At 39.0% G+C, this 15,202-nt stretch overlaps 1 protein-coding gene across 1 annotated transcript in view; it reads left to right on the top strand.

The window, feature by feature from the left end:
• The window catches only part of SMIM35 (small integral membrane protein 35), a 60,047-nt gene extending 45,862 nt beyond the window's left edge, over positions 1-14,185 (top strand). The window contains exons 2-5 of the mRNA XM_074302241.1: positions 8,363-8,479; positions 9,713-9,746; positions 10,829-10,971; positions 11,683-14,185. Coding sequence (XP_074158342.1) covers positions 8,363-8,479; positions 9,713-9,746; positions 10,829-10,934 — 257 coding nt within the window. The 3' untranslated portion in view covers positions 10,935-10,971; positions 11,683-14,185. The remainder of the gene's footprint in view (positions 1-8,362; positions 8,480-9,712; positions 9,747-10,828; positions 10,972-11,682) is intronic.
• Positions 14,186-15,202: the final 1,017 nt, after the last annotated feature.

Here is a 15,202-nt window from a genome sequence, read left to right as displayed (position 1 = left end):
GGCTTCCAAGATCATGTCAAAAACCTTTGCTGAACAAATGTACATTTTCCTGTTTTATGTCCAGATTGATATAAATAACAATGGAGTCATTGAACAAAGTTTCTCTTTTGGACTCTTATGATCCTAATATATTATTGGTAGCCATCTTCTTGAATGAGAACCTTGGATATAATTTTTAGAAAATAGTCAACCACAAATAAACACAGGAGGATCTATATCTCTTAAACTTTCAGTCAACTTTGTCACTGTTAAGGATGTGGTCTATTTACAGAATATTGTTTGTGAAAGTCTGCCTTTTGTCTTCTTATAGTTTTATCCTGGATGCCTGTGACATGGGTATAGATTAACCTTGGAAAAATCTTATAGAGATGAGAATGAGTGACAAATCATTTGCTTTTTATATTTTCTTGATGATTTGTTTTTGGTAGCAGGAGCCTAGATATATGTGTGAAAGGGATTGAAAGATCATTTAGTCCAACGCCCTCATTTTGTAGATGAGAAAACTTAAGTTCAGAGAGTGTGGGACTTGTCTAGTATCCCATAGTCAGTCAATGAGCACTTTTTAAGTGTTTACCATGTGCAAAACATTTTGTTAAGTTACACATAAAAAACAAACAAATAACAACAACAAAAAACTTTCTGCCTTCAAGGAATTCACTGTCCAATGGGGAGAAATGTAATCAGTTATGTACAAATAAAATATACACAAGATAAATTGAGAACAATGTTAGGGAGAAGGCACTAAGATTAAGAATGACTAGGAACGACTTCTTGTAGATGTTGGGTTTTTAGCTGAGACTTGAGGGAAACCGGGGAGGTGAAAATTAGGAGGGCAAGAGTTCTAGGGATGAGAATAGTCAGTGAAAATGTCCAGAGTTGGGAGATGGAGACCTATATTCCAGGAATTCCAAAATACCAAAAATATCAAGGAGGTCTATATAAATGGCCTCCATAGATGGGGAGTAAGGTATAGGAGGTGGAGGAAGACTAAAAAGGTTTTAAAAGGAAGGAAAAATCCCAACAATAACAAAAAAAGGTAGAAAGGGGGTAGGTTCAGAAGGTTTTTAATAGCCCAATAGTTGATTTTGTATTCGATTCTGGAGACAGAAATTCTAGAGATTCTAGAGAACTTATTGAACAGCACAGCCACAAAAACTGGTCTTTAATTTGAAAGCTGAATGGAGAATAAAATGGAGCAGGAAGAAATTTGAGATGGGGAGATCAACCAGTGGGCTATTATAATAGTTTACAAGTGAGGTGATGAGAAACTGAAACTTGTTAGAGGCGTGCCAAAGGAGAGGAGGATTTTAGAAAATTAGAGATGACAAGATTTGACAACTGATTGAATAGAGGAGTTGAGAGGGAAGGAAGAGTTGAGGATGACACAAGAGGAGGAATCTGGGTGACTGGGAGAATGGCGATGCCCTTAAAGACTAAGTTTTGGATAAGAGTACCAAGGAGGAGATAGGGATATCAGAGGCTGCAGAAAAATAGAGAAAGATGAGGACTGGGAAAAGGCCTTTAAATGAATCAATTAAAAGAGATTGGTGACAGTTGAATGATAATATCAAAAGTCATACTATGAAGAGTTAAGAAGAGAAAAGGAAATGGTGTCACTTATTGTAGATGGGCTTCTGAAGGTTAGCCAGAAAAGGGAAGAGAGATAATTATAATAGGATAGCTAGTGGGGTTAGATGGATCAAGCGAGGGATTTTTGAGGGTGGGGGAGACATGAGCTGTTTATAGGAAGAAGATAAGAAGCTAGCAGACAATCTGCTGGAGAAAAGAGGCTGGAATGGCATCACTTGAGCATGTAGAGGGGTCTGCCTTGGAAAGAAGGTTCATGTCTTTGTAGAAGACTTGCATGGAGGAGGAGTTAGCAGTAGCACTGAGTGATGTGAGATGAGGAGAAAGGGAGAAGAGGGAGCTCTTGGAGAACAGTTTTTTTCCTAAAATAAGAGTCCAGCTCTCAACTGAGAAGATTGGAAGGGAAGAAGAACCATGAGAAGTCTGAGGAGGGATGATTAAGTTCAGAAAACCTGCCATGGTGAGTGGGACAATGCATGGATCAGGGAGGTATAAAAGGGTTGAGTTGCCATAGCCAGCGCCCAGTTGAGATTATGTGACATAAATGTGTAGTGGACCCAGTCAATACAGTTTCATGCTTTTCTCTGTCTTTGTTTGGCAACATATGAATAGGACTGAAGGCACATGGGGGTAATAAATCCAAGGCTAGGGTTTGGCAGGACAAGGTCTTTAAGAGCGTGAAGGGATTTGAGAGAAGAGGATGGTATAGAGTTGAACACAGGGTCAGGATGGGGAAGTGAAGAGAGTGTAGAATATACAAAAATTCGTGAAACCCAGGTCCTCTAACACCCAATCCAGCTTTATCCATTGCATTTCACTGATATCTGTGATTGTTTCCATATGCCCTGTGCCCTCTTCTCTTTCAGATATTTTGAGCTCTATCCTTTGAAGTTGTATCAAATTGGATTTCCTCTGTGTCCCTTAGGTCGAGCCGCCTGTTAGTGCCATTGCCATATTCTCATACAGCATATTGGGAATTATAATGTGAGAATCCAGCCTTGGTAGCTTTTTAGGAATTTTATTGCTATAGGAAGCTCCCAAGAGAGCTATCAGGTAGCCCCAGTAAAGTTGCCACATTCTCTTCAACTTATCATTGTTGAGAACAAGCACCAAGAAACTCATGCAGGGTCACCCAGCCTGTGTATCACAAACAGTACTTGAATGCAGGCCTTCCTGGCTCCAAAGCCAGCTCTCTTTTCACTGTCCTGGGTTACTTATCATATGGTGTATTAGGGATAGAAACAATGACCTTGTTATACATTATCTTCATGATAGCTTATTTTTCACATTTGTCCTTCTATCAATTTCACCCTTAAACATCCTTGGGATCATCTCTTTTACTTGGGTCCCTTATCAAACTCTTTGTAAATGTGTTTTTGGTCCTGTTGCTTCTCACTATTTTATGAGCTGATGATACTTATTCACCTCCACCATTTTCCACTGGAAGACTATACCAACAAGTTGATATTCTAATTAGGTGCTACTTTCCTTGGCTGCCACATATCTCTTTACTTGGCAGGGAGATCAAATGTTTGTTGACTGAAGTGGTTAATTTCTGTTAGTTTTGGTTTATTTGTGGCAAATGATTAGCATCAGTTAAGCTTCATTAAGAAATAATAGTCACATGCATTAAAATGTTTTTAAAAAATCTATTTCCCATGATGGGGTCATCTGTGGCTTTTGATTAAATAGATTAGGTTGCAGTTATTTTTGTAGTATGGTATCTTCTTATTTTTATTTTTTTTCTAATTTAGTACAGATTTTGATTTTTGTTACAAGTATACTTGTATACAAGTTACTGTATTTGGAATATATATGTAATTAGAAATGGGACCCATAAACAACTAGTCATTTCCTGTTTGTTAAGACATCATAAATTTTTTTAAAGAGTACAATTTGGTGCTCATTATCCATTAGATTGTGGCAGGGATTGAGGGCAGGGATTATTTTTTTGCTTCTTTTTGTTTCCTCAGCATTTAACATAGTGCTTCATGTGTAGTGGGCACTTGATAAATGTTTAATAATCAACTATATCCACGGTGTGATTTTTTTCTTGAAGTATCTTATTGAATTACTGTTTATAGGTGACATAAAAGATGTATGACGCTTCATATTTTGTTTCTTTCTCTACAATTCTCCTATTCCACTGCTGAAGAGAAAGAGGGCTGCATAGAACAAGAGTCATTTTCTATTTTATTTTGTTCCCTGACTTTCCAAGACTAGAGAATACATGTCTGGTGGCCAGTCTATGAATAGTCTCTGTGTACTTAGCCAGGCTGGTCCTTGGGTTACAGAGTGTTTGTTTGCCAGGTCCATATTTAGAGATTTGCCAGAACTAGCACTCCAATGGTATAGGTCTTTGAAAAGCTCACTATGATGAGACATGTTAAGGGAGACTTCTGTTGCACATACATTTTGTGGAAATTGCAGACTTAAAAGCACAATGGAAATGTGCTCTTAATGGATCTTAATGGTTGATTATTACATATTTAATTAAATATATTATAAATATAGATAGCTATATCTACATTTATTTGTTACTCTTCGACCCTGACTATTCCCCAACTATAGGAAGTGATCTCCTCACTCACTTATACTTCTTTGTCCTGTACTCTCTTTCCTTTTGCACTTATCACCTATGGCCTTGTGTTACAGCTATTTGGTTTATGACTTATTTCCCCTATCAGACTGTAAAGTTCTTTAGAGCAGGGACGGTATTATTTTGTAATTATTATTTACTTATCTACGTACTTGTGGTATCCCATAGTAGAATGTAAGCTCCCTGAGGTCAATAACTGCTTCATGGTTATTTTTGTGTACCTAGCCCACTATAGGCATTTAATAAATACCTGCTGAGTTGATTATACAAATCGAAGATAACAACAACAACAATAATAACAACAACAATAATACTTGCTTGGTCCATCTCAGGTTTTTGGCAGAGAAGGGGCATTGTGCATTGCAATGCACAAAGTACTTAAAGAGCCACATGGCTAACATTTGCTTTTGTTGTCACCTTCCCCATCCAGAATGCACCAGCACTGAGTGAATTATTCACTGAGAGAAGTTAATAACACGTTATTCTTCAGTATTTCCTCAACAAATTGTAGGAGGTCAGTTCTTGCTATTCTCCCTTAAATCCTTGATATAGGAAACATGTGGAATATAGATTTGCCCAAAAGTCCCTAGGGAAGTTTGTTACTGAATTCTGGAGAAATCTGACTCCTTCTGCCATTCCCTTATTCTTATGTCATGGAGTAATGGAAAAGGCCCTGGATTGGGAAACAGAACACCTGGCTCTAGAGCAGTCTCTGACCCATAGCCATGTGGTCACCTTTCTCTGAGTTTCAGCTTCCTCAGGGGGAAATATAGACTATTAGTTGACTACCATTCTAAGCTTAGTGCAAGTGGATGGATCTGCCACAAGGGGGTATGTGTTTTCCAGAAATGATTGTGCCTTATCCTTCCCTCACCTGGAAAGAAGATGGACTCATTATAATCAGCTTTGTCTTTAGCCCTGTCTTTTAGTTTGTAAAAGTGGCATCTATACTGGACTTCATAGTCTAATGATTTCACCATTGCTCCAAAAAACATGAAGGGAGAGATGGTCGAAATGGCAGGATTGAATCTGATCTTTTATATACCTATCAAACGGGGCGTAATGAGATGACTGTTAAATCCAGGGCCAGAAGAGCTGGGTTTGAATTATCAGTAAAATGGAAAATAAAAATTAGATAATTTCTGTCACTTTTAACTGTCTGAAGTGATTCAAGAGCTAGGTTTAAGAAACCTGATTCAAACATAACTTTATGCAATATAGATCTTAATGGTTGATTATTACATATTTAATTAATTATATTATAAATATAGATATCTATATCTACATTTATTTGTTACTCTTCGACCCTGACTATTCCCCAACTATAGGAAGTGATCTCCTCACTCACTTATACTACTTTGTCCTGTACTCTCTTTCCTTTTGCACTTATTACCTATGGCCTTGTGTTACAGCTATTTGGTTTATGACTTATTTCCCCTATCAGACTGTAAAGTTCTTTAGAGCAGGGACGGTATCATTTTTATCTTTGTACTTCCCCTGCTTCCCTGAGGGCCTAGCACCTCCCCCAACCCTACCCCAATTACCTTGTATTTACTTTTAAAAAAATGATCTTGCAAGCTTTGGGAGTTTTTGTTTTGTTTTGTTTAACCTCACTTTGGTGCTATTAAAGAGAAGAGGTACATTCATTTCTAGAGAGACGAGTTGGGGAAATTCTGGGTTCCCAGTAGTGCCAGGGAGTGCTCTAACGGAACCTGAGTCTACTCAGGCTGGAGGTGGGATGGTGGCTTCTAAGAAATTTTTAAAAGTTCTTGGAAAGTGGATTTAGTCTTTTTGTATAGACATACATAAAAACTCCTTTTGTGGCAGCAAAGAATAGGAAACTCTGAAGGGTGCCCATCAATTGGGCAGTGGTCAAGCAGAATATATAAAATATGACAGAATACTATTGTACTATCAGATATGATGAAGGGGACACTGTCAGAGAAACCTGGGAAGATTTGTATGATCTGATAGAAAGGGAGGTGAGCAGAACCAGGAGTACAACTTATACAGTACAAAAATATTGTAAAGACAAACAACTGAAGACTTGGAAGCTCTGATCCGTGTGATATTTTTAAATCATTTTTTTTAAATCATGCCAGACTCTTTGTGATCCCATTTGGAATTTCTTTGGCAGAGGTGATTGCCATTTTCTTCTCCAGCTCATTTTACAGATGAGGAAACTGAAACAAATAAGATTAAATGACTTGCCCAGGTCACACAGCTAGTAAATGTCTGAGGCTGGATTTGAACTCAGAAATTTAGAACGCTAGTACTGGCGCTCTATCCATTGCACCACCTAGTTGTGAGATCAATCACAAATGCAGAAGACAGATGATGGAGTAATGGAGTAGACTGTCTATTCTTAAGAGAGGGATGGCTGAATCAGTACAAATTGAGACATATATTTTTAGAAAAGTCCAAAGTAATTTTTGATCATGAATATTTGTGTTTTTGTATATCATTTGATTTTTTGTTTTGTTTTCTCAAGTGGAGGGAGGAAAGAGATGCAAGGAGAGAAAATGAATCTTTGAAAATAAATGAAAATTAAAAAAAAATTCGTCTGGTCTCTACTGTTTTCTAATTGCTCCAGAACTTTTCTTTACAATGAGTCCCTTAGGGAGACATAGGCCTCAGCCTAAGTAGGAAGAATCTGAGGGTATACAATATACACATCTTCCTGCTTCTGAATCTGAATGTCTGTGATGAAAAAACAAAACAAAACAAAAACCTAGGTAACTTAAATACTGAGGCAATAACTGGAATGGGAGAGATTTGGGTTAGAGTTGTATACTATGACATGGTAGACAGAGAATTGTGCGATCTTCCACAAGTCACTTAATCCTGTTTGCCTCAGTTTCCAATTCAGTAAAATGGGAATAATAATAAAACCTACCTCTCAGGATGGTTGTGAGGATCAAAAGATATAAAGTACTTAATATAGCATCTGGAACTTAGAAAGTACAATATAAATGTTTTTATTTTGGAAGGTTGGGGTATATAACTCATGGATCATGAGGTGGTGGTGATGATCATTGGTGCTGGAATGAGTTGTAGAGTTGTAGGGACCATCTAGTCCAATCCCATCACTGAACAAACAAGTGTGGTTAAAGGGAGGCTGGGACTTTCTCAGGCTCTGCTACTATAAAGTAGAACTACTATGGATTAAGTCCTTTGAATATAAGCCCAGTGCTTTTTCCAGCAGGACAGTATAATGTAAACAGTTCAAGACTTAGAATTAGGAGTGGTTTGACTTTTACCAGCTATGTGAACATGGGTCAATCATTAATTTTCTCAATTTCCTCATCTGGATCAAAAACATTTTTTTTTTTGCAACGCAGTTTGGGTTAAGTGACTTGCCCAGAGTCCCACAGCTAGGATGTGTTAAGTGTCTAAGACCAAATTTGAACTCAGGTCCTCCTGATTCAGGACTGGTGCTCTATCCACTGCGCCACTCGGTTGCTCCTGGTCTGTTGCCTTTTGTTCCTTCCAACTAGGACTGTTGTGAAGACCAAAGACAATTATTTAAAGTGCTTCTGTAAACCCTAAAAGTGCTATTTAAGTGTCAGGTAGACAACCTTCTGTTATTCCAGATTTGTTTCCTGAAGTCAGAAAAGCTCATCTTCTTGAATTCAAATTTGGCCTCAGATAATTACTAACTGTGTGAGCCTAAGTCATATAACTCTGCTTGATCCAGTATCTTCATCTGTAAAATGAACTGGAAAAGAAAATGGCAAGCCACTCCAGTATCTCCGCCAAGAAAAGCCCAAATGGGGTAATGAAGACTTGGACATGGCTGAAAATGACTGGATAACAGCAAAAATGTCAAATATTATTTTTGCTACATTACCTTGCTTCTCATATAATGGGAGAAACCTTTCCCATTATGTTATCAAAATGGACAACTCAGGGGAACCTCTGCTCCCCCTTTCATCTCTCATGATATACCCAGACCCAGAAATCCAATTATGCTACACTGAGTAAAGGTGATCTGAAGTTACAGATATTGGAGGAGAATGATGTGGGCTTGAAGAGGGTGGTTGCTCTACATTCTGGTTTCTTTCTAATCTGGACTTCTCAATTTCCCAAGGCTAGAGTTTGGGCCCTCTTGATGGCCTCGCTTGAGACATTGCCTAAAGAGGTTAATGGTACTCTTTGCTCTTGTTCTCTCTGCAGGTGAGGAGTCCATCAGTACTTTAGGCCTGATCCTGGGAGTGGGGCTATCACTATTAGTAGTGTCCATCCTTGGCTACAGTCTGGCCAAATGGTATCAACACGGATACTGCTGGGAGGGTGAGTACATGCCTCGTCCCTTGGGGCCCACAGCCATTGTAGCTGGGGTGTGGAGTATGGGTGTGGGCTGATTAAAGCAGCTTGAACTGTATTCTTACCTGAGCAGAGCACAAAAATATTTCCTGTGGTTGAAGTGGTCAGAGATTTTATCAGGCAGCTGACTGTTTGAAATGCGTGTCTGTGTATATGTATGTATATATGTATATGTGTATGTACCTAAGAGCCTAAGACTCTTGCTATGCCTTGGAAGCATGTAATCTTCTGTTGTTCTTGTCAACTAACTGTGCAAAAAAATTGGGGTGAAAACAAGTGGCTTGTGGAAACTTCTTTTCTAAAAAAATATTTTATATTTAATTTTTATCCAGTTACATGTAAAAACAATTTTAACATGTTTTCAAAACTTTAGGTTCTAAATTCTTTCCTTTTTTCTTTCTCTACTCCCCCTCTTCCTCATTGAAAAACAATCAATTTTATATGCTTTTTTGTGTAGTCATACAAAACATTTTCATAATAGTTACGTTGTGAAAGAAAACAAAGACCAAAAATGGAAAAAAAAATCCTCAAGAAAAATAAAGTAAAAAAAGCATAGTTCAATCTGCATTCAGACACCACCAGTTCTTTCTCTGGGAATGGATAGCATTATGGAACCCAAGACATAGGCACTCTAGGGTGTACTCTAACACCCCATCCTCCTAATCAGCTTTCCCAGATATTTCTGGGTTACCTCCTTATAGATTCTTATAGAATCTATAAATCTACCTAGGTTCTTTGATGGAGATCCCAACTCCCATGTATATTCATTTCTGCATACCCTGAGGACTGAAGCAGGTAGTTGAGTATTGTTCTGGAATACAATGGAGACTAAAGAAGTAGGATGAACCCTTCCCCTTAGTGCCGCTCTCCCTATTTTTCCAGGATTATAATGGATTTAGTGGATAGACTTGAGCCCTCCCCATTTTAAGATAAGAGTTTTATACTGACAGTCATGACTCACTAAGTAAGAAACACTTAATAAAATGTTTATTTTGGGGGTGACTTTGGGAAGAAGGATAACTATAGGACAATGAGAAATATCTTATAACATACAGATGAGGTCCAAACAATCTGAAATAAGTTCCTACCAGGACCTCAGTTTTCTCCCAAGGTCCAGCCTGTGAATTAAAAGTATCCCAGCAGGTACGTGCTTCCCTCTGGTTGGCTCTAACTCTCTCCTGTCTCTGTTTATCTTTCTAGGACCCAACTTTGTGTTTAACTTGTACCAGATCCGGTGAGTAGTCCTGATGTTGCTTGAACACTTCATCTCTGGGCAAGGCCATTGGCAGGGACGTTGCCAGCCAGGCCAGAATCATAGATTTGATCCTAGAAGGGCTCTGGGAGGTTATGTAGACCTCCCCATTTATCTTAGAAGGAGGAAATTTAGATCTGGAGATTCTGAATGACTTATCCTGATTCCAAATCCACTCTGTGGACCACCCTGGCTGGTTTCACTCAGTCCTGACGAGAAGAGAGCATTTATGTTTTCTTCCCTGATTACTTTCCCCTTTCTTTTTGCTCCTTTACAACTTTAAGAGGTAATTTTTTTTGGTATTCCAAAGGAATCAGGCTTTTAGAACTTGAAGAGATCTTATTTTAGTAATCATTGTAGTTCAACACTTAAAAATATCCCAATAATAAAAACTAGAATACAAATATACCTATGAGATCCTGATATTACAGGTCACCATAGCACCCTTGGATCTCAGACAATCAGAAGTACTCCATTAGGGCTCTCCTGAGGTCTAGGTGACTATTGCCCCATCTGTAAAGTGTGGGGTTGAACAGCCTAAAGTTTCTTCTAGTATAAATCTATGATCCTAAGACACATTCTTCTGCCTTCTTTCCCTTACTTTGATGGACTGAAGTTACTATCTTGAAAGAAGATCTCACTCAAATTAGCAATATTAGTTAAGCAAGTCTCCTAGGGATGCATGTCTCCTGGCATAAAATTTTCAGAGGAGAACTCTTTTCCACTCTTCCACACTCTGTCCCCTGTCTCCAACCCAGTGAAAGAAGATTTTTCCTGTCCAGAGTTCCTCCTAATTGTGTAACCTAATAATGTCTGGATTCTTGTGAGAGTTATCTTCCCCCCTAAGTCCTGTTCTACCCTTATTAACACTGCACTAGATTTGGGATCAAAGCACTGGCTTCCAAATCACAAGTATTTAGATGTGTGACTGAACAAATCATCCTCTCCACTATTTATTTTTCTCATCTTTAAAAAAGAGATGTTTGTATTAGATAATCTTTGAGATACCATTTAACTCCAGTTTCTGTGAAGTTAATGAACAAGCTATGTCTCTTGTTCCTCAGGAACCTGAAATCTGGAGAATTGGAGCTGGGTCCCCCCTTCACCATCAGCGGCCATCTCAGCAACTCAGAATTTGGATATAAACAGTTCTATGAAAGACCAGTCTGAGGCAGAAGGAATACTCCAGTTCAGGGACCCATAAGAGGTGAGTGGGGACCCACTTCTGATTGCAGTGAATTTAACCTTCAAACTCTCTCTCTGTGTATTTATGTGTATATATGTATGTGTATGTGCGTGTTTGTATTTGTGTGTGTGTATGTATGTGCTGAGGGTAGGGTATTGCCCCAGGACAATAGATCCTTCTGTTCTTTACTGCATTTGGCTCATACCTTACCTCTGGAGAGAGAATTCCTTAATTCTGCTCAGAAAAAACATTACAGAGCAGAGTTTCTACCTTTACTCCATGCAAAAGACCTGTTCCTTCTAAGAGACATCTTTTTAGGATGCCAATTCCAGACTTGATAAGCCAAGTGACACTTCTTAGGCTCACTACATTCAAACTTCCTACTTTTATTTATTCAACTATAAAAATATCTTAACTTCACAAGTATTCCTTGATGTCTAGTTCTATCTGCCCCCCTTTCCTTCTACTCTCCAACTTCCCCAGCCTCTCTCCATATTCCCTTCCCCAATATCTCTAGTCTCTTTTCCACCCACACCTCTCCATTCTGCTCAGCTTTTCTCCATCCGCCTTTCAATGCCTCTCATAATTTACTCCTGATCTCTTGGATTCTCTTCCCACTTCTCCTCCTCTTTCTCACTGGAAGAGAAGAGAAGAAGGGAAAGTCAGCAAGGGAAGAATACTGAAATCAGAGCTATGTCTTTCTACCTAACCCCTTCCATTCTCATCCTCCAGGAAGAAGCTCAGCCATGTCCTTGCGGGGGGTTCTCCTCCCTCTTCAGTTTTCTGGCTCCCTACACCCAAAAGGAACGGTCCCGATGAGGAACCAATCTTCTCTGGATTACCTTGAAGGAGGAGCTGAGCCTTCTGACAATGTGGTGTTGCTAGAGCTAAAGAGAAGACTCCTAGAGAGAAGAATGGGTACCTCGGGGGAAACTGAGGACTGCAGTGGGCCTCTTGGTGTATTAAGCCCATCTTTGAGCCAACAAACTCTAAGGCTGACAGGGGGTTTATTACTCATTAGAATTCTGTCCTTTGTTTTTTATTTTGGAATCCCCTTCTTGACCTTTTCTCTCACAAAAAAGGGAAGGAAGGCGACATCCAGCCAGAAAAGAATAGACAGGAACTTCTCCCAATGAATCATTCAATTTACTTCTCTCCAGCCCGAGAAATCATAATTGCCTTTATTAAGCGGGAATCCAGTTCTGATCTTTGGCCTTCCTGTCAGGAATCAGTGTGGTCCCTGGATGTAGAGTTGGGGAAACTTAGTTCAAATTCTGCCATCTACTCCCCATGTAGAAAATGAAAGGGTTAGAGCAGATGATCTTTAAGGTATTTCCCATCTCTATGCTATTGAACCTTTTATGAAGAGAAGACACCACTGGATCTTTCATCTAATCTGCCTGTCCTTGGAGGGCCACATTCAGATGCAGCTAGGTGGTATGGTGCATTTAATGCTGGCCCTCTAGTCCTGAGTTCAAATTTGACCTCAGGCATTTAATAGCAGTAGGGCCTTGAGGCCAGTCATTTAACCATAATCTGCCTCAACCTCTTCTGTAAAATGGGGATAATAGAAGCAGCTACCTCCAAGGATGTTTGTTGTGAGGATCAAATAAAATTTGTAAAAATCTCAGCCCAATGCCTTACAAATAGTAGGTGCTTTCATAAATGTTTAATCCATTCCATTTCACTTGAAGGGCTTGGTTTTCTGTATTGGTAACTAGTTACCTCAGGGAAACCATGCTACCTATTAATAGGTGGGTTTATGAGTTTCTGTGATTAAAAAAAAAGAATTAATTTTGTAGTAATCAGGCTTTTGGGGATGAACCTCCTCAATCTTAGCTAGGCTGTCCCTTCACAATCAGGTCCAGTTCCAAGCTTTTTCCACCTGATAATTGTCAAACTGACAATCCTCTAGGATCCAGGATCACTGCTGTACCACAATGATATATCAGATGTCAGTGGAGTTGTTGACAAATCCTTCCAATTTCAGCTCTTAATCATCTCAGTGACATAGTTATCTCATAACAAAGGCAAGTCCTAAATAATCTTTTCTTTGAATTTGGTGAGTTATAGACCAACTTTTCTAAGGATATTTTATATTCCATAGGCACTTACTGATTGTGACACAGTAGATAAAAACACTGAGTGTGGAGTTAGGAAAACTTGGGTTCCAACCCTACCTTAGATACATATTAGTGGTGTGACTCAAGGCAAGTAATGTAGTCTCCCTGAACCTTGATGTTTTCATCTGTAAAATGGGGGTGTTGAAGTAAATGGACTCTAGGATCTCTTGCAGTTTTAATTATGTGATTCTATGATAATGATACTGGGTGGTAGAAAGGGAATAGATATTCACATGTGGATTATCCACAATTAAATGTACTGTCAAATATTTGTACAAAAATATTTATAGCAGCTCTTTTTTGTGATGGCAAAGAATTGTTATTGTTGTTTGTCCTTCATTCTGGAAGAGGACCATGACATCAGGGAGGTGGTGTTGTGACATGCAAGTGAATTAGATTTAAGAGAGGGAGGGTGGTACAAGGTCCCCTGCTTCACTTTCCCCTCCGGAACCATCTGAGTCCAGGGACCAGAAAGAGTTCAGGACAACTGGAGATGGCGCTGAATGAAATGGGAGACTTGGCCTTTTAAAGCTAAGGTCTTCAGCAGGTTGCACCATTTAATGATTAAGGCTTGGAAATTGAGGGGATGCCCATCAATTGGGGAATATGGTAATATATGGTTGTAATGGAATACTATTGTGATATAAGAATGATGAGCAGGATTGTTTCAGAAAAACCCGGAAAGACTTACATGAATGAACAAAATCGGAAGAGCATACACAGTAATAACAACATTGTATGATTTTCAATTGTGAATGTCTTAGATGTTCTCAACAATACATTGATTCAAGCCAATTCTAAAGGACTTAGGAAAAAAATGGTATACGCTTCCAGAATTGAATGAGTCTGAATGCAGATCAAAGCATACTTTTTGGGGCTTTTTTTCTTGTGGGTTATATGTTTTTTTGGGGGGTTGTCTGTGTTTTCTTTTGCAATATGACTAATATAGAAACCTGTTTTGCATGATTGTACATGTATAATCTATCTCAAGGAAAGGGAAGGGATAAGGGAGGGAGAGAGTTTGGAACTCAAATGTTTAAAAAAATGGGAATGTTAAACATGTTTTTACATATAATTGGAATAAATAAAATATAAACATTTTCCAAAAAATATAGATTAATAGACAAGAGATGAGTTTATTTCAGGGGTGCTTATCCTCTTTGTTCTTCAAGCCCTCACCCTATCTTCATAAGGGCAGATGAAAGGCCACCAGGAATGGAGGATAAAGATTTCTGTTGCCTGACCAGTTCTGAAGTAATGCTGAAAAAGTGACTTTCCTGAAGTGTGTATGTGACTGCCTCTCCATCCTGAATAAATTTCAGTGACTCCCTATATGCTCCAGGAGTAAATATAAAATCTCCTGTTTGGCTTTTGGCCCTATCCTTCTTTTCTAGTCAGGTTTTACTCCCCTCCACACCCTTTACAATCCAGGGATACACTGGCCTTCTTACTGTTCCTTGCAAATAATGCTTCATGTCCTGTCTCCATAGCTATTCCCCATACCTGGACTTCTCTGACTTCTTTTGCAGGAGGCCTATGTCAACATTCCCCATTGTTAGTGCCTTCTCACTGAGACTGCCTTCTATTTAAGTTGTGTATGTCTTGTTTTCATGTTACCTTCCTCATTAGACCGCAAGCTCCTTGAGACAGGAACCATGGTTTTCTTGGTATCCCCGAGCTGAGCACGGCACCTGAGGCAGAGCACATGCTTAGTAACTGCTTAACCAAAGCCTTGCAGCTAGAATCTTTCCCTGTTAATCATGATCATCCCCACTACTAGTAACCAGAAATAGTTAACTAAGCCTAGAGACTGAAGGAGCTAGGGAGGAGGAAGGACCATATTTAAGAACAAGAGATAGGAATGGGAATATATTATTATTATTGCAATTCTTACTCCTCCCAATTTCTTTAATATGTTTGGGTCTGATTAGCACTTTTCTCAATACTTCTATCAGTCCTTATGCCATTATTTGGATCAAGAACACTATAACCTCAAGGTCGTGGGGGAGGAGGAGCAATGGGTACTCCCTTGGCATTGGATAAGGAGGTGGGGCTGGGGTAGGGAAAGAAAAGAGCTTCTTGTTTCCTCCCTTCCACTGAGGAAGTTGAATGGTTGAAGGTGGTTGTTG

Source organism: Sminthopsis crassicaudata, chromosome 3 (genome assembly GCF_048593235.1).
Source record: "Sminthopsis crassicaudata isolate SCR6 chromosome 3, ASM4859323v1, whole genome shotgun sequence".
NCBI lineage: Eukaryota > Metazoa > Chordata > Mammalia > Dasyuromorphia > Dasyuridae > Sminthopsis > Sminthopsis crassicaudata.
The sequence above is the reverse complement of the archived record's forward strand: the minus strand, read 5'-3'. Positions and strand labels throughout refer to the sequence as shown.